General features: G+C 37.6%; 1 protein-coding gene across 5 annotated transcripts; it reads left to right on the plus strand.

Moving 5' to 3' along the window:
- Positions 1-112: 112 nt before the first annotated feature.
- On the plus strand, positions 113-20,620 carry SCI1 (splicing regulatory glutamine/lysine-rich-like protein). 5 transcript variants are annotated; one of them, XR_016049017.1, is made up of 5 exons: positions 113-184; positions 369-497; positions 6,890-6,989; positions 19,834-20,078; positions 20,166-20,620. XR_016049017.1 is itself a non-coding variant. In XM_020672766.2 (5 exons), exons 1-4 carry the CDS (start codon positions 124-126, stop codon positions 20,056-20,058), a joined length of 474 nt encoding a protein of 157 aa, XP_020528425.2. In that variant the 5' UTR covers positions 113-123; the 3' UTR covers positions 20,059-20,078; positions 20,166-20,620. The 5 variants fall into 5 exon arrangements, 2 of the variants coding, with proteins under 2 accessions (XP_020528425.2, XP_011626652.2); XR_016049018.1 differs by having other exon boundaries at positions 19,841-20,078; XR_016049016.1 differs by having other exon boundaries at positions 6,890-6,945; positions 19,841-20,078.
- The last annotated feature ends 567 nt before the right edge of the window (positions 20,621-21,187 follow it).

Raw genomic sequence — 21,187 nt, forward strand, 5'->3', positions numbered from 1 at the left:
GGGGTCGATTTTTAATTCCTGATAAATGGATGATATTTTAAATGGGAAAATGAATACATGAGATATATATAGAAATGGGTATATAGACACGGGGCGGAGCAGGAGAAACATTGTCAAACCAAAATGGGTAGTGAGGGCAGCTCCAAGAAGAAGCGTTACCATTCCGACGCTGAAGAACAAACGGGTCCTCTCTCCCTCCAACCAGAAAACACTGCATATAATTGCACAGACTATGTTCTAGTTCTAGGGTTTCTTGTTCCACTGCTTTTTTTTTCTGAGATTCTTGATCTTCTTAGCTTGAACTAGGGTAATAATTCTCAGTTTCGTTCTACTCTTACTGCTAATTGTGGGGTTTCTGGGTACTGTAGATGATGTTGAAAGAAAGAGCCGAAGGAGAGAGAGAAAAGAGGAGAGCAGCAAGCGTAGTGATAGCAGGAGGGACAAAAAGGATAAGGAGAAGAGTAAGAGTAGCAGGACTTTCAGGAAGTCAGATGAAGGTTTTGTTAATTCTCCCTTATTTTTATTTATTTTATAATCTGGATCCCATGTTTCAGAATCAGTGGGTTTCTCTATTGTGCTTTACATTTCACCTGGTTTGTAATGAAATTTTGGTTTTCATCTGATTTGTACTGGTTAGTCTTTAGTGTTTAATCATAAAATTGTGCATTTCGCAAGAGGTTCAGTTACTCAGCTCGGGCTCTGGGACTTGTCCCTGCCTGAGCCAACAGCAGGAGCAAGTAACTCAGGCGTGTAATAGCCTAAAAAAGAGCTAAAAATTAAAAAATTAAAAATTTGTTCAAAAAAAAGAAAAGTGGAAGGGAAACTAAACTATAAGCACATATATATATAGCACTTAAACTTAAAGAAGAGAAAAAATTACTAGTCAAAAAATCAATGAAATTATTTCTTGAATGAGTTAGCATGATATAAGTAATGCTGGCTATTCTATGTTTGTGAAAAATTCATGTAAAATCTGTCCAAAAGAAATGAGAATTGCATGTGATGAACTTCTTTTATAATATTTGATTTTCTGGTTTTCATTGATTGTGTGGTTTTTATTGAGGGGAAATCTATTTTGATGGTTATGTGTAGTTATCTTGCCTTATGTTGTGGATACTATATTATGTCCTCTCCACAAGATGGTCATGTTGGGAAGTCTCTAGACTGCTATAGATAACATACAGCTACATTGAAATTCTTGACAATTCACTGTTTTCTTTTTCATATGGTTTGCTTGAGATACTTCATTATTTCATGCTGAGTGGGGTTGCGTCCTTCATGATAGATGTTCTAATACTAGCTATGGAATCTTTCTCAGTAACGATTTTGAGTTTAATAGTAGTAGTGGATTTTCTCAGTAAATAGTTTGAGTTTTATTTAACAGAAATATAATTTCGGCTTGTTAACATTTTGGAGGCTAAACCCAGAGGTTTGATGTGTAGGGGAATGGTGGTCATGACTGGTGCTTAATAGACAGCTCCTTTAAGTTCATCTTTGTGCCCCCTTTCATTTTAAGTTCATTGTACTTTTTTATGGCTTTGGCTTTTTTCATAAGGGATGGATCCGCATGCTCCCTTTCAAGTCTCATATGTATCCCTTTTGTCGTGCTAATTGCTTCATATTCGAATGCATATGAGTCAACCATCGCGCAAAGCAAGATATGCCTAGCTCCCATATTCTTGGGCTTCCAAGTAGCGTATTCATCCTTAGTAGCTTGGGATGAATCGCTTCTTGTACGAGGAGGATGATGCTCAATCAAAATTTCATCCAACCCCTCCTCATAAAGCACATATTCGATTTGCGCTTCCATGAGGAGTAGTTGGTCCCATCAAACCTTTCGGTTTTAAGGATCTCGGAGATGAAAGTGCATGCGGGCCATCTATCTCTTTCTCAAAAGCAATCTAGGATTCAATAAAATAAAATTAAAGAAAGCCTAGAGGTAACAAGAATCCAAGCTCTAATACCAATGAAAGATGGACTATGTGATAATGCACGGTGTATATATTTTAAAATTTTCTTTTTCTTTCAATAGCAAGATCACTTACAATGTCCAATTACGTTAAATTTCTCTTGAAATAAATAAATAAAGAAAAATCCGATCTCAATTGCTACCACCTAAAAACAAATTCTTTATGCAATAATCAAAAGCCTAGACTCTTTGCTTTATGGGAAAAGAACATAACACAAATAAATCTTAAAGAAGTAAAATTGCCGGAGATTACCTCAACCGGGCTTAATACACTCCATGCCGAGTCACCTCCTTTCGATAGTGCTCGGGATCTTTGATCGGTCTCTTGATTCTCCTTTTTATGGCAAAACCCAACTAATGCATATGGATCTAGATCGAGAACCAATCACCTAAAGCTTCAATACCTTAGTCTTATTCAAGCCCCTTTTTTTTGCACCTTTGAGAGATGAGAGATAGAAATTCGAGAGAGAGAGTGAGAGATGTACTAGCTAGGGGTGTGCTCCCCTTTTCCTACCCACCAAGAGAATGGCCTAGCCTAGCTTGGGCGTGCCCTTTAGAACCTACAAGAGAGAGAGACTTACTAAGTTGGGGCGTGCCCCTTAAGATAGTTTGTGTGAGAGAGAGGTAGGCTAGGATGGGGCGTGCCCCTTAGGTTTCTTAGAGAGAGAGAACCTATGTAGAGCGTGCTCCTCTAGAGATCTTAGAGAGAGAAAGGGAATTCTTGAGAGAAAAGAGAGATAAGAGGTGTAGAGATCATGAGAGGAAAAGATCTCTTTTATAGATTTTTCATGCATTAGGGTTTGCCACAATTTGTAGGATCAAATCTTGAGCGTCGATCTAGGGAGACTTATGGGGTGAGAGATGTGAGCCACCCATTCCTTAGATCCACCATCAAGATGCTAAGGAAGGTGCTAGAACCTTATCCTCACCTTCCTAAAATTATTCCCATCAAATAAAATAAAGAAGGAAAATGTCTCTTTACTTTCTCTTCTAGTAAATATTTCTTCCTTATTCATTCAATTAAAAAACCTTGATTCTCAAGATATACTAAATTTGATTTATAAGCCACCTTTTAATTTCAAACCTTACTTAAATTACATGCCTTGAATAAAAAGGCTTACACATTTAGAAGGTAATGCTCCTTGGAATGGGGCGTGCCACACATGGTGAACATGGGTGGTCCCCATGTACCACCTCATGGGTAAGCATGGTGGACCCCCATGGGCCCCCATGTGGAACATAAAATATTAATAAAGGTTTTAAGATTTTTAGGAATAAATATTATTTACTCTGAATATTTTAAATATTGAAAATTGATTTTCTCTTAATTTATAAATCCAAATGACATAATTAAAATATCATAAGAATCACAAAAAAAGTAAATAAACATTCTAAAAATCATATAACATAAAATTAATTAAAACTAATTAATTTTGATAGGAATCAGATCCGTATAGGTTTAGGAATTTATTAATACATAGGAGCACTACACCTTCAACTGTGGACTATGATCCACATCAGCTTTCTCAAATTGACCCAGCAGTTCCCATGACCTAGAGTCCATTGCAAAGGCTAGTGATTGGATCACCAAAGTCAGCCAATAAGCTAGGGGACGTAATCCCAGTCTGTAGATTTCAGGTTCTCCCCTAAAGACAAACCATGATCCTCCAGACCATGATGTAACCATGACTCTATGGTGCATAAGGATAATCTCTCGCACATGTACATGCTTCACCTTCAATAATGGATCTCTGTCTCAATACGGCTATCTATGTAGGTTCATCACACACAAGGGTCACACAGTCCCTCGACTCTCATGTAGGCATACTTCAACTTCATCAAGGGCTAACTTACTAAATCCTTCTTGGTTTTAACTTTATGCCCAATACCTTAGGTTTTTCCAACTTGGCTGGCCTAGCACATCGAGCCTAGTCCGAGTATCGGCAAATTGCATTTGCCAAGTATGGTCCACAAGAGGACCACACTCCCACTAAGTTTATGATTCATTTCTTCAAAATGTTTTTATACAATCTCGCTTAAGGCCTTTAAAGGCCACATAAACCCAACTTGAGTCTCGCGCAAATTCTACTAGGTTAAATGGGAAATAATATGTTTACCCAAAAACCATGGTGGGCGGGGGTACAATAAGCCTTAGAAAAGGCAAGATGGCTCTATTTCGCAAGTGGCGATAGCTGCATGCTACAGAAAATGAACACCTTCAGCATGAGGTGGTCAAGCATAGATATGAAGCCGTTACTTGCTGCCCAGAGGGAGAGCAACTCCCAGGCTTTGGGTGATTGGAAAGCCATTAGGAGCTTCCCAGCTTTCTCAAAAGACATTTGCTAGACTGCAAAACAGGGGACTGCACTTTTGGGAGAACCTTTGGCTGCACCCTCAACCATTGGAGGTCAATTTCCCAAGCCTTTTCCATGTAGGCTCTAACCATTGTTTCCTTTTACCACGAGCAGCTCAACAGCCAAAGCATATGGACACCAAGGTTTAGGTGCAAACTAGATGATAGCGAGACTGTAGAACTAGCATCATTTTTTAAAGGAATAAAAGAGGCCATAGAGCAAACGCCCTTGGTAGATAGTGCTCAATGTTCAACAAAACGGCCCACCCAGACCCTTTGCAAGCTCCTAGGTGCCTTAGGCCGCCTTGCCTAGGCATTGGCAGGGGTGTTTGGGCTCCAGTTCCTGGGCGCCTGCCCAAGCAGACCAGGCAGGCGCCTAGACAGGCTGGTGCTCACCTAGCGCCCAAGGCGTGAGCCTTTTTGGGCTGTAATAAATTTGAAAAGGGGGAAAAGGGTGTTTCAGGGGATTTTTCCCCCAAAGTGAAAAAACCCAACCTTAAACGCTGAAAAATGAATGAAGATGATGATTAAATTGTTGGTCTGAAGAATCAAAGATCTTCTTTTTCTTTTCTTTTGCATTGTGTCCCATCTTTAATATTTCATCAATTTGTAATAGTCTTATTGGAGATTTGGATTCTATAATATGTATGATGATTGTACAAACTAATAAGTATGGAGCGTACCACTATGGAATATGGACACTGATACACTTTGGACTTGTTTATGTTTTTCACTATTTTAGTGATTAAAGAATCAAAATTTTCATGATTTAAAGTTTTAATGTGCTCCAAAATTCATGTATATATATTTGCATAAAAAAGTTAGTTAGATTACATATAAATCCAAAAAAATGCAAAACTGACCCAAATATTTACATAGATGCATGTTTGGACAGCACATTTGTGCATATTTTTTAAAATATGTCACCTCGGGGCGCCTGAGGTTCTAGGCTGCTACCTAAGCACTGGGTGGCTTGACTAGGCCATATGCCTAACCTTGCATTGCCTAAATGGTATGGAGCCCAACCAGTTATTGTTCTTTACACTTTCCTCTTTGTCACAAGACTCTAAACCAATGGAATGGAGTCACGGTGCCACCTGCAAGGTTCTGGTTCATCGTTGTTCAGCCAAAAGAACAGTCTTTAGTTGGTTGGTCTTATTGAACACGGCACTTGCTCAAGACCACATCCAGTGGCGAGGCATTCCCTGCCGAATACGTATCCCATGTGTAAGGACCATGAAGAATTTATCGACCATCTTTCATTGTAATTTCATCTTACAAATCTGGTCCCTCATCCTAAATCTTTTTGGATGGATTTGGGCTACACTCTTTCGACCATCCAGCTGTTCTGATATTTCTTTTTTTCTTCCTCGTTTTCCCTGTCACAGGCCTCCTGCTGTGGCACGTCAGCTGTTTCGCTTCCATTTGGTTCATTTGGCTGGAAAGAAACAGGCATATCTTTGAGGTGAAAGATAACAACATTGGGTCATTCAAGGATCACCTAAAAATAGACAAGCATTTTCTGAGCCCAAACCCAAAAGCATTTAAGCTCCTACTCCTTGGTCGTCCTCAGCTACAACTGGAAACACATCATTTGTTCCACCCCAATGACATAGTCTAGATCCTCTCATTGGCAACCACCTGAGAATGGAGTCAGCAAGCTTAATTTGACATCTGCTCACTGGGCTCCACTGGCAGGGCTGGTGTTGGAGGTGTTTATACAAATCCTATGGGCACCTTACTGCTACTTTTTCAGGTCCCTTGGTTTCTCAGATGCAACCGAAGCTGAAGCACATGCACTGCTCACAGGTCTCAAATTTTTTGACAGGGATCAGGTATCTGTTCTGTTGATAGAAGGAGACTTGCAAAATGTCATCAGCAGGGTGAACAAATCTTCCCTTTGGCCGTGGCACCTTGAGAGCATATTTGATGAAATTATTGAGATTTTCTTCCCACTGCAAATCACATTTAAGCACACGGAGTGAGGCAAATGCCATGGAGGACTTTTTGGCCCAAAAAGGGACCTCTAGATCAGACCTCTGCATATCCAGAACCCATCTGTAACTGTACAATTTTGACAAGCTAACATTTTGTATAAAATATTCTGACCTTTTTGTAGTCCACATTTGGCATATGTGCACCTTTTACCACATCAACACAAAAAGTTAATCCATTAAAAAAAAAAATTTCTTGTGATCAGGTTCATACAAACTGGTTGCTGCCACAATTTTGAGGTGCTAGAATCTATTAAATAAGTATGACATGCTATGACTTGTCATCCGAGCGATCAGGTTCATACAACTGGTTGCTGCCACACTTTTGAGGTGCTAGAATCTATTAAATAAGTATGACATGCTATGACTTGTCATCCGAGCAAACTGATTTTCACTTATATTCTGGTTTATGCTTGTAGTAGACTGTTGCATGGAAGAAACTCCACTGCTTCTCATCAAAGTGTTGTCATGTCACTCGTGTGTTTATGATTACTCTCTCTCTCTCTCTCTCTCTCTCGGTGTTAAAGATTTTAATGTTTCTGCAATCATATGATTTTTGGAAATTCTGGATAGGTGGTAAATCTATGGAGAAGCATGGTCACAAGCACCCTAACGGCAGTCTTCATTCAGTGAGTTCTTTCCCTTAACATCATTGGCTGCTTGAAACTGCCTTGTAAGTTGTGTTCCAAAAACATAATCTGTCAACTTTGTTCACTTGTGACAGTTCAACCTGTAAATTGCATTTCTCAACTTCTGTATCAAGTTAATTAAGGCATGAATACATGCTACTGATGTAATATTAGTATCACCATTATGCTCGTCATTAGGATATTTTATGAGGTATAATAAGTATGTCATCTTCAACTCTGATTCTGAGTTGTTGATGTCGTGGATTTGTGAGTGGCTCAATGGAGTTTTTATTCTCTCTGGGAAAGTAGTCAATGTACATAACTTCAATTTGTTGCGGGCACTTCCATTTGTGGTTATAAGAAGCTTGTATACCTCTTTTTGTTTCAGGACCCTTGCAATGATTCATTCTGCATCATGCTCATTTTATTGCTCTCCAATACCATGACTGCATTTTTGCATTGGTCAAAAAAAAGAAAAGAAAGAGAAAAACCATGATAGTGTGTTTTCCCCTTGTAATTTTAGTATTGGATGTAAGGATACTCTTTTCTATATCCATTTAGAAAATTAGCAACTTTGCAAACTTGTTTTGTATGCAACATGGTTTCTTGCTTTGACTGCGGTGAGTGGTGACTTACATTCCCTGCCCAAGGACCGGGGGGAGGGGAGGATGTTGATATGAATTCTGAATCAAACTGTTTATGATGTCTGTATGGGCTTTAAACATGATCATATTGAAACCATTTGTGTAGCATCTTTGGAGATTAGACCTAATGAGTTCATTAGAGTTGCTCTCAAGGTCATCACAAATAGTTTTGTGTGTGCGTATGTGTGTGTGTGTGTGTGCGTGCATGTGGGCGGGTATGCAGCCTGCATGCATGCGTGTTCTTACCATAGTTACCGGGATCGCCTCCCTTTCTTGGCGATCCCTTCTAGAACCTCGCTTCTCTCGATCCCATAGCAGATCTCTTCTGAAACTCAATTTGTAGTTTTCAGGATCTCGTTTCATTTTGTTAGGGAACGAGGTCCTTATAATTTAAGCTCGCGTTCCTGACAATTACAGAATCTAGTTCCCTAATCATACCTTTCATGCTCCAAAATACATTGGGACATAAGTCTTACAATTTATGCTCGTGTTCCTAGACGTTACAGGATCTAGTTCCCTAATCCTATGGTTCGTGCTCCAGAGTGCATTGGGACGAGGTGCTTACAATTTAAGCTCGCGTTCCTGGACAATACAGGATCTAGTTCCCTAATCATATTGTTCGCGCTCTAGAGTGCATTGGGATCTAGATTCCAAAATAACGGAATGCAAGCATCACCATATATGGCATCCCGATCCCACAAGTATGTGTTTGCAATTTTAATACCAAGAGATCCATCTTATCCGGCCGCTTAAGTCGAGGCCCTCATTGATTGAGATTGAGATTGAGATTGAGATTGAGATTCCATTTTTTCAGGAACACATTTCCTAGCCGCAATTTTAGCTACACTGGTTTATTATGCAGTTTATGTATCCTTAGATCACGCAGTCTACAACCCATGTTCATTATGATTGGCTACTAGTCCATGCATGGAATGGCTGCATCCATCAAGGTATTTGGGTAAACGGTAATTGTGTTTTTTGAGTAAGGAGGTGATATTAGGCGCTAAGTTTTTAGGCTCTGGAAGAACCAGTCTTTGAAAAGTTCATTCAGGCTGACTACTAAGGCCATGCTGCAGCTGAGTACTCGCCCGAGTCCGAGTAACTCAGCCCAAGTAGGGCCGAGTATTGTAGCAGCCGAAAACTATTAAAAAAAGTAAAAAAATACAAAAAAAATCAAATAATAGGACAGATATATTCAAAGTAAAACTTACAAAGTACAACTAATTGTGGTTTAAAAAATTAGTGAAAAAATATATTTTAAAAAATGAGTATGTGACTTGGGGTATTTTGAAATTTTACAAAAAAAGGGAAAACGTAAAAATACTATTCATGGCCAAAATATTTTCCAATCTTTGTGAAAAAGATAGATAACATAAATAAACATGTTACAACTTACAAATATATTATTTAATTTTTTATTTTTTTTACAATTTATTTTAAATTTTGTTCAAGATTCCCGAGGTAGACCTCTGACAACTCGGGCTCGGCATCCCGAGTAACTCGGCGACTCGAAGAATAAGGCTACATTATTTCATATATTTCTTGTTTATAAACAAAATATCTTAAGATCCCACCTTGTTTATTCGGAGATTTACTGGTCATGGGTTTACATGAATGAGGCTACATTATTTTATATCTTTCATTTTTTTGAGCAAAAAATCTTAACTCTGTGATCTTGGGGTCATGGCCTTACAAGAATAAAGCTACATTATTTCATATCTTTCATGTTTATGAACAAAAAAACTTATGACCCGACCTTCATTATTCTGAGATTTTGGGGTCATGGCCTTACAAGAATAAAGCCACATTATTTCATATCTTTCCTGTTTATGAACAAAAAAACTTAAGACTCCACGTTGATTATCATTAGTCTTAGGCCCATGAATCTTTGAAACTTCCTTTCATATTGATTTAATTTCCTTAGCTGCAGATGGGGGAAGATGATCTCCATAGCTTCTCATCACTCGATAGGCCACCCCTGTAATCCAGGGTTCTCAGTCTTTAGGCATTATTACTCAAGCTTTTCTTAATTTCTGTTGCCGGGAAGTTATTTCCCATTCCCAATTAGGTTGACAACTGGATGTGGTATGTGGTTCTTGATGGTTATTCTAAGATATGAACAAAAAATGGGTTAAAATCCCACAATTTTCAATGGACGTTCCGTGTTTATTTTTGAAGAGTAATGTAGGCGCTTTTGCATTGTGTTCAATTGCCAATTTTTTAATGCTCCTCTCCTTTCTCCTAGAGAGAAAATTAGAAGTATGATTGAAGGGGATTGAGAGAGAGGATAGGAGACTTGGGGGAGAGAGAGAGATATATACAGAGAAAGGGCCTATGAGACTTGAGAGAGAGATAAGTACATATGAACAAAATCCAATCAAATATTGGGACAGGAAATGGAAAGGTGCCCAACATTTTATCTTGTATCCCTATAAAATAAACTTGTATCCCTATAAAATAAACTGAGAAATGTTAAAGTTACAGAAACGACCTTAGTTCAAAGACAATAAAAGAATACATAACCCTCAAACTCTAGAAATACTATTCAAAACGGACAGATCCCATATAACATAACCACATAGAACACAGGAGGCATCTAGCACCCATTACTCCAAAACACCTGACATTCAAACTTCAAACACTCTAATAATCTCTAAAAAATAAGGAGGGCTAATCGCATGGCAAGAATGTTAATTATTGTCACAATCATCAATGATGATGATGATGGTACCTCCACTTGTTCCAGGCCTTTGGGGAGCTAGCATAAAAGCCCTCTGGGCAGCCAGTATAGAAGAGGATTTTGTCTGACTCACAGTCGCACTCTGTTTACACTTGCCCTCAGTACAAGTTGTGGCATTTTTCTCCTTATCGAGATCCTCTCCTATAGAGCTATACACCTCCTACTTGAAAAATATATCTCACTCCCTAGAATCCTTTTTCTTCTTTATGTTAATCCTAGCTTTGATAACTTCATACACCTTTGAGAGAGGTTCCTCTTCGTTCTGTACCTTTTTCTTAGCTTTGATAGCTTCATACACCTTTGAGAGTGGGTCATTAAGACCCACTGCGATATCTTCAAACATACCCTGTGGTCCTCCTCTAAATCCACATACTGCATCTCTGGTTCGTCGGCATCATCTTTCTCCATATTAGACCCTGCCACAGTCTTAGGGGAATTCTACACCTCTCCCTCTGCAAGAACCTTCTCCTCTGTAGGGCCAAGAACATCAACCGGAACACTATGCATCATCTAAGTTTTAGAAGGAAACAAGAGGTAAGAACGCCCTTCCATCAAATGCTTTAAGTACCTAAGCCAATGCAATCTTATAACGTCCCAGGTACTAAACATATCCATTGTCTGAGACCTCTGCTAAAATTCTTAAAACCCCCTTCCGTGCATATCCCAGTTCTCTCTACCAACATCAGACATATCTTCCTTTATTTCTACCCCTGTGACCGTAGCCATGCATGTTACCTAGCTATATTCGATTGAAGATGGTGCGCACGGCACAACTCCTGGGACTCATGCCAAAACGATGTCTTGGTCCCCGGCCTGTATTACCGCTCCAAGGAAGAAGACGTATCTTCCTTTATTTCTACCCCTGTGACCGTAGCCATCCATGTTACCTAGCTATATTTAGCTGAAGTGAAAACCATCTTACCCATCAACGAAAAGGCAGGTCTATGTTTTCTCTTAAGGTTTGGATTTCAATGCATGCATGTATGTTTTATCTTAAGATTTGGAATTCAATGCAAGCATGTCCGCATATTTTATTTATGAGTTGGAAAGATATCATTGTGCATTTCCTAGAATTTATTGTCATGTGCTCTCGAGAGAGCCTAATGTACATGTACTCCTTGTTATATAGATGGTGATTGTCTCTCTTTAATATTAAGCTATTATTTTTTGCATATAATAGTCAAATAAATGGAATTAGGTTGGTGTAGGAGTTGAAGAGGTTGTTTTTGTCAAAGATGAAGTTAAAAAAAATACTCAAATAGCCTCATAAGTTGAATTTCACATGAAAGCGTTAATGGATAATATACTCTTTTGAAGAAGTATAATTTCTCATGTGTTAGATTAAGCATTAATGGAGTACATCATAACACGTGTCAAGGAATGTCCTTGTATCTTCTCTTAAGATTTGAAATTCAATGCATATCCGTATGTTTATTTTATTTGGAAAGTTACCATTAATGCAAAGTTTCGCACATTTTTTAAAATTTATGAAGCATGCTTCCAAATGTTCACAATGTACATGTACTCCTTGTAATAGTTGACCAAATTGGGTTTTTTTTTTTTTTTTCTAAAATTTTTGAACCCTGTCAAGACCTTAGATCTCACATCCAAAAAAATAGATAGTGATGGTCTCTCTTTAGTATCGAGCGATTATTTTTTCCAATGCAATGGTCCTATAAACGGAATTAGGTTGGTGTAGGAGTTGAAGATGTTAGTATCTGTGATAGATGAAGTAAAAAAAAAATACAAAATGCTCATAGCCTCATACGTTTACTTTCACATGAGAGCATTTTTTTTTTAGATTGTTAACTGTAAATTCACATTTACAACAATACTTTGTAGCAATACAGTAAACTCTTTATCAAAAAAAAAAAAAACTGTAACTTCACGTGAGAGCGTTAATGTGCATTATACTCGTGAAGGAGTATAAAATCTCGTGTTAGAAAAACATCAATGGAGAGCATCATAGCATGTGTCAAAACATGTACGTATGTCTTCTTTTAAGATTTGGAATTCAATGCATGTCTGTACACTCTATCTTATTTAAAAAATTACGCAAAGTTTTCATGTATTTCTTGAAATTTATGGATTAGTTGCTCCTGAGGGATCACAGTGTATATTAACTCCTTGTAATAAATGATCTAATTGGGTTGATTTTTTTTTGTTTTTAAAACTTTTGGATCCTTATATATCATTGAATGATTATTTTAAAACAAAAAACTTTTATTTTCAGTTATCAGGAACTTAGATTTCACGTCCAAAAAAATAGATGGTGATGATCTCTCTTTAATATTGAGCTATTATCTTTTCAAATGCAGTGGTCAGATAAACGGAATTAGGTTGGTGTAGGAGTTGAAGAGGTTGTATCTGTCAAAGATAAAGTTAAAAAAAAATGCTCATAGCCTCATACGTTGAATTTCACATGAGAGTGTTAATGTATAGTATATTCGTGAAGGAGTATAAAATAATATCATATGTTAGATAAACATCAATAGAGAGCATCATAGCAGGTGTCAAGGCATGTACGTATGTCTTCTCTTAAGATTTGGAATTCAATGCATGTCCGTACACTTTATCTTATTTGGAAAGTTACCACTAATGCAAAGTTTTTCTATGTATTTAGTAATATTCATAAATCATGTGCTTTTGAGGGATCACAATTTATATTTACTCCTTGTAATAAATGATCTAATTAGGTTGATTTTTTTTGTTCCAAAGGTTTTTTTTTGTTTCTAAATTTTTTGGAACCCCTATATATCATTAGATGATTATTTTAAAACAATCAATTTTTATTTCAAGTTGTCAGGAATTTAAATATCATGTCCAAAAAAATAAATGGTGATGGTCTCTCTTTAGATCATTTATTACAGGGAATTATTGGATATGGTTACCCCTTGAGAGCACATGATCTATAAATTTTAAGAAATACATGAAAACTTTGCGTAACTTTCTAAATAAGTTAAAGTGTACGGACATACAATGAATTCCAAATCTTAAGAGAAGACATATGTACATTCCTTGACACATTCTACAATCCTCTCCATTGATGTTTATTTAATACCTGAGATTTTATACTCCACGAGTATAGTGTATATAAACGCTCTCATGTGAAATTAAACATATGAGGCTATGAGCATTTTTTTTTTAAAACTTCATCTTTGACAGATACTAACCTCTTCAATTCCTACACCAATCTAATTCCGTTAATATGATCACTGCATTGTAGAAGATAATAGCTCAATATTAAAGAGAGACCATCACCATCTATTTTTTTGGATGTGAGATCTAAATTCTTGATGGGGTTCAAAAATATAAGAAAAAAACATCAACTCAGTTGGGTAATCTATTACAAAGAGTAAATGTACATTGTGAACTTTTGGGAGCATGATCCATAAATTTTAAGAAATGCATGAAACTTTCCATTGATGATAAATTTTCAAATAAGATTAACATGCGGACATGCATTGAATTATAAATCTTAAGAGAAGACATACAAACATTTCATGGCACGTGCTATGATGCTTTCCAATGATGTTTATTCAAACACATGAGAAATTATACTCCTTCACGTGAGTATACTGCCCATTAACATTCTCATGTGAAATTCAATGTATGAGGCTATGAGTATCTGTTTTTAACCTCATCTTTGATGGATATAACCTCTTCTACTCCTACACCAACCTAATTCCATTTATCTAACCACTGCATTTGAAAAGATAATAGCTCAATGTTAAAAGGAGATCGTCACTATCTATTTTTTTGGACGTGAGATCTAAATTCTTGACAATTCAAAATAAAAAGTAATTGTTTTAAAATAATCATCCAATGATATATTGGGGTTCCAAAAAATTTAGAAACAAAAAAAATTCTACCCAATTAGATCATTTATTACAAGGAGTTATTATACATTGTGATCCCTTAGGATCACATGATCCATAAATTTTAAAAAATACATGAAAACTTTGTGTAACTTTCTAAATAAGATAATTTGTACTGACATGCATTCAATTTCATATCTTAAGAGAAGGCATACGTACATGTCTTGACATTATGATGCTTTTCATTGATGTTTATCTAACATATGAGACTTTATACTCCTTCATGAGTATAGTGTACATTGACGCTTTCATGTGAAATTAAACATATAAGGCTATGATCATTTTTTATTTTCTTTTAATTAAAAAGAAAATAAAAAATGCAGCTCAAGAGAGGAGGGAATGGATTCAAGATGAGAGGATTCTATCAGAATAATAACAAAAGCCCATTGGAAGGTTCCCAAGAGATTTCTAGTTGCACAATGATGAAACTTCACAGCAATCGCCGATGGCTCTGGAGACTTGCTGAGTCCAAAGGTGAATAGGAATGCCTTCTACCATTAGCTAGAGCTTGATCTTTAGCGCTACTCCCAAAGAGTGCTCCCATTTCCTTAATGTGAGACACCCTCCTCTGAAGTGAAGTTTGTTGGTAGCTACTTCGATCGGGGTGACTGCATCCTCAGGCCAAAAAACAAGGTAACTCTTGTTTTGCAAGAGTCTACAAGAGCAGTTTCTTGAAGATCCGATTGAACCATTTGGTGATTCCTCTGAGATCATTCTGCTGAGGCGAGAAAGATGCTACAAAAGAGTTACGGAGGGAGAGGAGGCGCCCAGAAATCTCTCTAGAATTGGCGAGCCACATATGGGGAACGGAGTTGACAAACAAGATTCGGTTAAGTTTGACCTCTGGGTTAATAATAGGAGGTGGTGTTTTCAATAAAGATTTGGGTAGGATATTTTTAGTCACATGCAAGGTTAGATACATTCTGATGAACATTCGATAAAGATTCTAGTGATTATATGACAGGGATCTGATGAATGTTGGATAAATGAATGGTGGATAAGCTTGATAAGCTTAAGACCTTGACGATATGTCTTGGTTGGTTATGCTTTTAGTTGTCATATGAGATTAAGTATATTTCAACTGGTGCTTGATGAAGATATCAATAGGAAAGCTCGAGTCTTTGACGAACGCTAGATAGACACTAGATAAAATATGTAACCTAGATAAGCTTAGCCCTCGAAGATATGCCTAAGATGTTGAATGAATTCTTAGTCACCATATGCAAGACTAAGTACGTCATAACCGATGTTTGACAGAATAAAGATATATAGCGAAGTTTTTTTACGCACAGTTGATAGCTGTCTTAACAGATGGTCGATAAGATATGAGCATGGTTCTTGATCAAACCTGTTGAGATATGCCCTTGATATGAAGATATGAAAGATATGATATATCCAGGATTCATGATATGAAGGCCCCAATATGCCTTATAAATTCTGACTTATCAGTCAGCCCTTATATGTTATGACTTACGACTAATGACTCATTAGTCATGCGTGTTCATCTTTTGACTTACAATTGATGATAGAAGATATTAAAGCCATCTCATTGTGAGACAGGTTCTAGGATATATATATATTCCTAAGTCCCCGATATACCTATCCGTGTGATATGTGGAGGAACCTAATGCAATTTGATATAAAAATTTTCTTGAATTCTATCGTCAGTTATGCATGTGCATCATGACTTACAATCTATGATAAGAGACATGAAGACATTTCACTTTGAGACAAAACTCTAGGATACATATACTCCCATGGCTCACATGTGCCTCTTCATTGGATATTGGAGGAGTTTTGGATGAAATGTGATATGACTTCTAATCCGTCGTCCGTTAAGGATATGGGGGCTTAACAGACGAGGCATAAGGAAAATCTCACCATATGATGATATAATGAGGTAAATTCTTAAAGATATATATTGAGGCCTTATATGCCTCTGAGTCCAAGAATGATACAAATTGGGCAATATTCAGAATTGGCTTAACCCAATGTCTGTATCCACTGTCAGTTAAGATATGCCTTGACTGACACCCTGAAACTTTATGTTTTGAGATTGAGCCGAGACTCTTAGGGAATCATGTTTGAGGCATCGTATCCCTCACCTTGAAATTTCATATCATCCAAAGGTGAATTAACCCATTATCTGCATGCCCTAGCAGTTGAGGCCTTAAAAGTCTTATACTCTGTCTGTTAATAGCCAGGACGACCCCCGGTCACAAAATTTGAGATTTCTCTCTTGATATGAGGAATTTTCTCATGGGACCAGGACCCTTGGATTCCTAACTGAATGATCTATCACCCTTAAAAGGTGTAGCATTGTTTGATTCATATGTTGGAAGCGCTGCATCCGTAATGCACTGGTTTTGCTGATGCATTATCCATCCAAGACAGTAACTTGTACGGATGAGATCTCTCTCATCTGTGATCCATTTTAAGTGAGACTTGAACCATTGTGTTCGTCTTTGAGTCCTCCTTCATCTCTCCAAGTTTTGTGATCAAAGGACTTGCCATCAAAAAGCGGTTGAAGAAATGTGAAGATGTGTCCAATTGTAGTTGCAGAGGCTTAACTGTCAGGTAGGTGATGAGAAGCAACAAAATCCTTATTTTTCTCATGCGATGACCTCGTCGAATCGCGAATCTGTGGATTCAAATTTGAATGTTTTGAAGATGAGCATCGACTGAGATGCGTGATTATCATCAAAAGACACTTGTGCGTGCATGCTAATCTATTTAAATCATGTAATTATCAAGATAAGCAACGTGCTTATCATCATGAAGATCAACGCGTGAAGATGCGGATTATTGTGAATACCAAGATGTAGATTAGTGGACAGATAGATGTTGAAGATTTTTGTGCTTATCAAGTGAAGATCGATGGTTATCTGTTCATGAAGACTATATAAACCCGGCTTTCGATCAGAGAAGGGTTTGATTATGTTTGGTTCAATTCGATTGGACTCCGATAAGGTTGACTCATTGTGTTTAGAGAGAGATAGAGAAGTGGTTGTGTCCATAGTGTGTGAAGAAACAGGCCACTACATGACTGTCTTTTGAAACATATCTAAGATAAAGAGAGAGAAGTTTATCTTGTTTTCATCTAAGCCCACTTGAAGCCCGATTTCGAAGAAGGACCAGGCTGCACAAACAATACCCCTGCGTTTCAGCTTAGGTATATGGGTCAATATACCCTTGATATTGTGCTTCATTTAAGTGCATCTGTATATTTTCCTTCTTAAAATCGCATGTATAGGTTTCAAGACCCGAATCAAGGGTATTCGGTTTAGGTTTAGACTGATGTAAATTGTAACAAAGGATTAAACCTCTGGAACTATTCCGTTCCTAATATATGATATGAAAAACCTATGTTTCTATGATATGGAATGCACGAGCGAATTTGGCCTCGTGTGCGATGTCCTCTGGTCATTGTTTGGAGTCTAATGTTTGTTTAAACATTTCAATCGATAAAAGCATTGCATTTTTTGGAGCGTCCAAGGACGAGGGGGTTGAGGATGGGGTAGATAAGGTTTCTGTAGAACTGGTATAATGGGGGAGATTTGACCGAGAAAACTTGGATTTACGATTGAGAGAAGGCATAGTTCATCCCCATGATATCAACTATATCCATCCTTCACTCGTCCACCATGCTTCCAAGGTTAGTTAAAGATTGGACCCTATATCTGATTTTGATAAGAAGTACAACTAAAATTGAAAATTTGTTGGAAATGAAAGTTTAACACTTAGCCAGTATTACCTTCTTGCTTTGCTTGCTCCCTTGTTGGATCCTTTGACAATGGCTCTCTTCTGCTTCGACTTTCAGTTCCTAATCTCCATTCCAAGGCATGACTATCTATTTGCGAGAACAAGTGAGGAGATTGGTAATTGTGTTTTCCTGAATTCAGGGGATACCATGGGTCCATGGCCCAGTAAATGATCAATGTTCAAATATTTTCTCTATGATCCATAATGGGCCTTTGTTGGCCTTTTAATGTGTATTTGTTCCTTTCTCTCCAATTTCCCCTCTTGATCTCTACAGATAAAAGTTCTAAAGGCAGAATGATGCCTGCATCAGAGATCGTTATATTCGAAAACATGCAAATGAAAATGTGTTGGGTGTACAAGCACATGTTGATGTGGCATGTAATATATGCTGTCCATGAGTTCTAGATACCTCTCCGGAGCTCATTGTGCCTAAACTAAATTCACTAGGCATCAAGTGGAGCACAAGAATACAGATAACAGATTTTGAATGGGATTCATCCAGATTCATCATAGTATTTACTTATTTGGTGCAAGAGTGGCACCCAGGAAGGGGAACTTGGGATGCACGCGCAAGAAGAATGTGGGGCATCCCAAACCATGATGTATAAAGCCAGACTTTGAAATTTTCGGTTGTGAGTATACACTACTTATTGCTTTTCAGAAGTAGGTTTGTTTTAGCTTTGGAAAGTGGGGGTGAAAGGTCCAAAGTGCAGAGGTGAGGTAACATCTTTATTAGATACTTAATTGTTCGCAGGATGGACCTGGTTCAAACCTTAAGTGAGGCTCATTTGAAGGTGTATGGTTTCTGTGGGCTTGGGAGTGAGCCTTACATTAATTCTAATGGGTTGGCTCTCATCCCGATCAGAATGCCATGATGGCCCAGGTTTGAGTGTTTCCTAGTTTCTGGTGGAAGACGCTTGGGATGACAGCTAGTCGTGCACTTCATCATAAATTCTGGAGTACTTCGTAAGTGTCGTGTTTTCTTCCGTCAATAGATCTCAATGGCGATTTTGAAATATGCAAGTAGTAGCATTTCCTAGAATTGTTAGTACACGTGGGAGTTTTTTTCCCAAATTTAATGGGATCCTTGGTTTGCAATATATACATTAAATTGCATCAGAAGAAACTGAGATGTATTACCAATAGTACCCACTTGAAACAAATAATAGTGCTTGAGGCTATAGCCTCATGTCCACTTTAATAGATTTCAAGTAGAGAACCCCCTTTACCAATTTATCTATCAGCTGGCAGAGTTGGCCTCTCTGAAGGATGTTCTGGAAAAACATGAAGACCGCTGCTGACTTCATGAATGTCATTAAACATTTGAGCAAGCCTCAAGCCTGAATGGGACATCTGATTCCTATTGAACCAGCCTGACTACATTGGGGGAGTTCCCTTCCTACCATAATATTCTTAAAAAAAGTGAGTCCCCATTTGCAATTGGCGTTCATTTCAGGTTTTTAGTGGAAGTTTTCAAGCAATGTAGAAATGCTTTTACCATTGCAGCTTTCAAATAATGTAAAAATGCTTTTGTCATTTAGTGTATGTGATACTTCGTGACAAGCGTCTCTTAAGGACATGTATCATTTTGTAAATATCGATGGGCAGCTAGGGTGAGTATAATTATTGAAAAGGACATTGTTCAAAAAATTGCTGAAAATTTGACAGATGCATGTGGGTTCATCAACCATTTATACATCTTAATATTTGGTCGAGTATGCCCTTGCAATCATACATAATCCAACTTTTCCGTAGTCCGTCTTGATATTCATTTTACACAATCTTGACCCATAATTTAAATGTTTGCACTACTTGCTGATATTTGCTCGACTTGTTGATATTTGCTCGACTGGTCAAACATGAGATTGAAGAGCTTTCAGACAATGATTATTTCTCCAAGAACAACGAATTTGCAACGTGGTTGAAAGAAGAGAGGGGGGTGTTCTTTTCTGACCTTTCCTCTGAGGAAGCGCGCAAGTTGTTCTCAGGCTTTGTCAAGGTTTGGAACAAACAAAGGCTGCCAGCTCGTTACTATGAGGGCATTGCTTCAGGACCTCGGACTGCTCATAATTGGAGGATAAAAACATGAAAACATCACAACCTGGCGAGGTAGTTATGTCATTATTTTTTCCTCTCAAGCGCATTTTCTTTGGGCATCAATGTCTTTATGTACTCATGAAGTATCAAGTTTTGCAGGTCTTAAAAGAAGAAAGGCATGGTCATATGATCCCTTATGGGAAAGCTCTGTAGGATTGGTGATGTTCCTACTTCCTACTTTTGCAGCTCGTATTGGAAGTGGAGAACTTTTAAGTAGAAGTATACGGTTTTGAGAATTGTTTGCTCTCTGTCACATAATTTAGTTGTTCAAATTAGTGTTGTCGAACCTGGCAATCCAGAATTGTCAACTATCAGACTCAGGGTGGGCAATATGTGTTTCCACCCCCCAAATCCCCCCCTTGATGTCATTTTTTGAATATTTGTTTTAACTGTCATTGGTTTGGCCGATCCGGATTGATAAAATGGTGGGTGATCCAAATCCTATTATGAGTTTTAAAACAAAGGTTAGAATGAAAGTGACCAATGTGAATTAAGATTTGTGTACATGGGCACATATTTTTTAATAAAATATGTTGCTATTTTCACGGGAAAAAGTTCCTATTTAGTAGATGTATAGAATGGGGCCTGTGGCTTGACATTCATCATCATTGCTTATCCAAGGGTAGTGGATGATGAGCTTTGGCCCACTTTTATAACACCCAGCTTTTGGGGAACGGTTATTGAACTTCACAACATGGATGGTGGATGTTGGGTAAGAGTACTTAAAGTACATGTGAAGCATAAGAGTCCGTTTCCTTTTCCAAATGAAATGCAAAACACCACTTGTAACAGCATAATCCATTATCAAGCTTTCCCAAACACAGAATAAGCTATGTACTTGTAGGCTCTTTATTTTATTGTACAAGGTAGTCACAATCAATTCTAGGCTTTAGATGTGAAATTGGATGGACAAGAATGTGTCGTAATGTTTCAGAAAAAAAATTTGTTCGAGTAAGGGCAATGATATACTCTATCAGACATTGGATTTTACGTCTTAACAACTAAGAAGGATTGCAACCTTCTTGTGTCAAAAATAAATTATTGTGGTCATAATTGATATCATAATGACGATAAGGAAATATCATGGGCGTTATAGTGGCTGTTATGTCTTTATATCCGTT

Source organism: Amborella trichopoda, chromosome 2 (genome assembly GCF_054954075.1).
Source record: "Amborella trichopoda isolate Santa Cruz 75 chromosome 2, AtrichopodaSantaCruz75HAP2 v2.0, whole genome shotgun sequence".
In the NCBI taxonomy this organism is placed as follows: Eukaryota; Viridiplantae; Streptophyta; class Magnoliopsida; order Amborellales; family Amborellaceae; genus Amborella; species Amborella trichopoda.

What these genes read in the sequence shown, in the direction of transcription:
- SCI1 (XM_020672766.2), top strand. Translation starts at nt 124, where the DNA reads ATGGGTAGTGAGGGCAGCTCCAAGAAGAAGCGTTACCATTCCGACGCT. An exon ending in CGACGCTGAAGAACAAACGG is followed by an intron (nt 185 to 368) that starts GTCCTCTCTCCC and finishes TGGGTACTGTAG; the next exon opens with ATGATGTTGAAAGAAAGAGC. An exon ending in TTTCAGGAAGTCAGATGAAG is followed by an intron (nt 498 to 6,889) that starts GTTTTGTTAATT and finishes AATTCTGGATAG; the next exon opens with GTGGTAAATCTATGGAGAAG.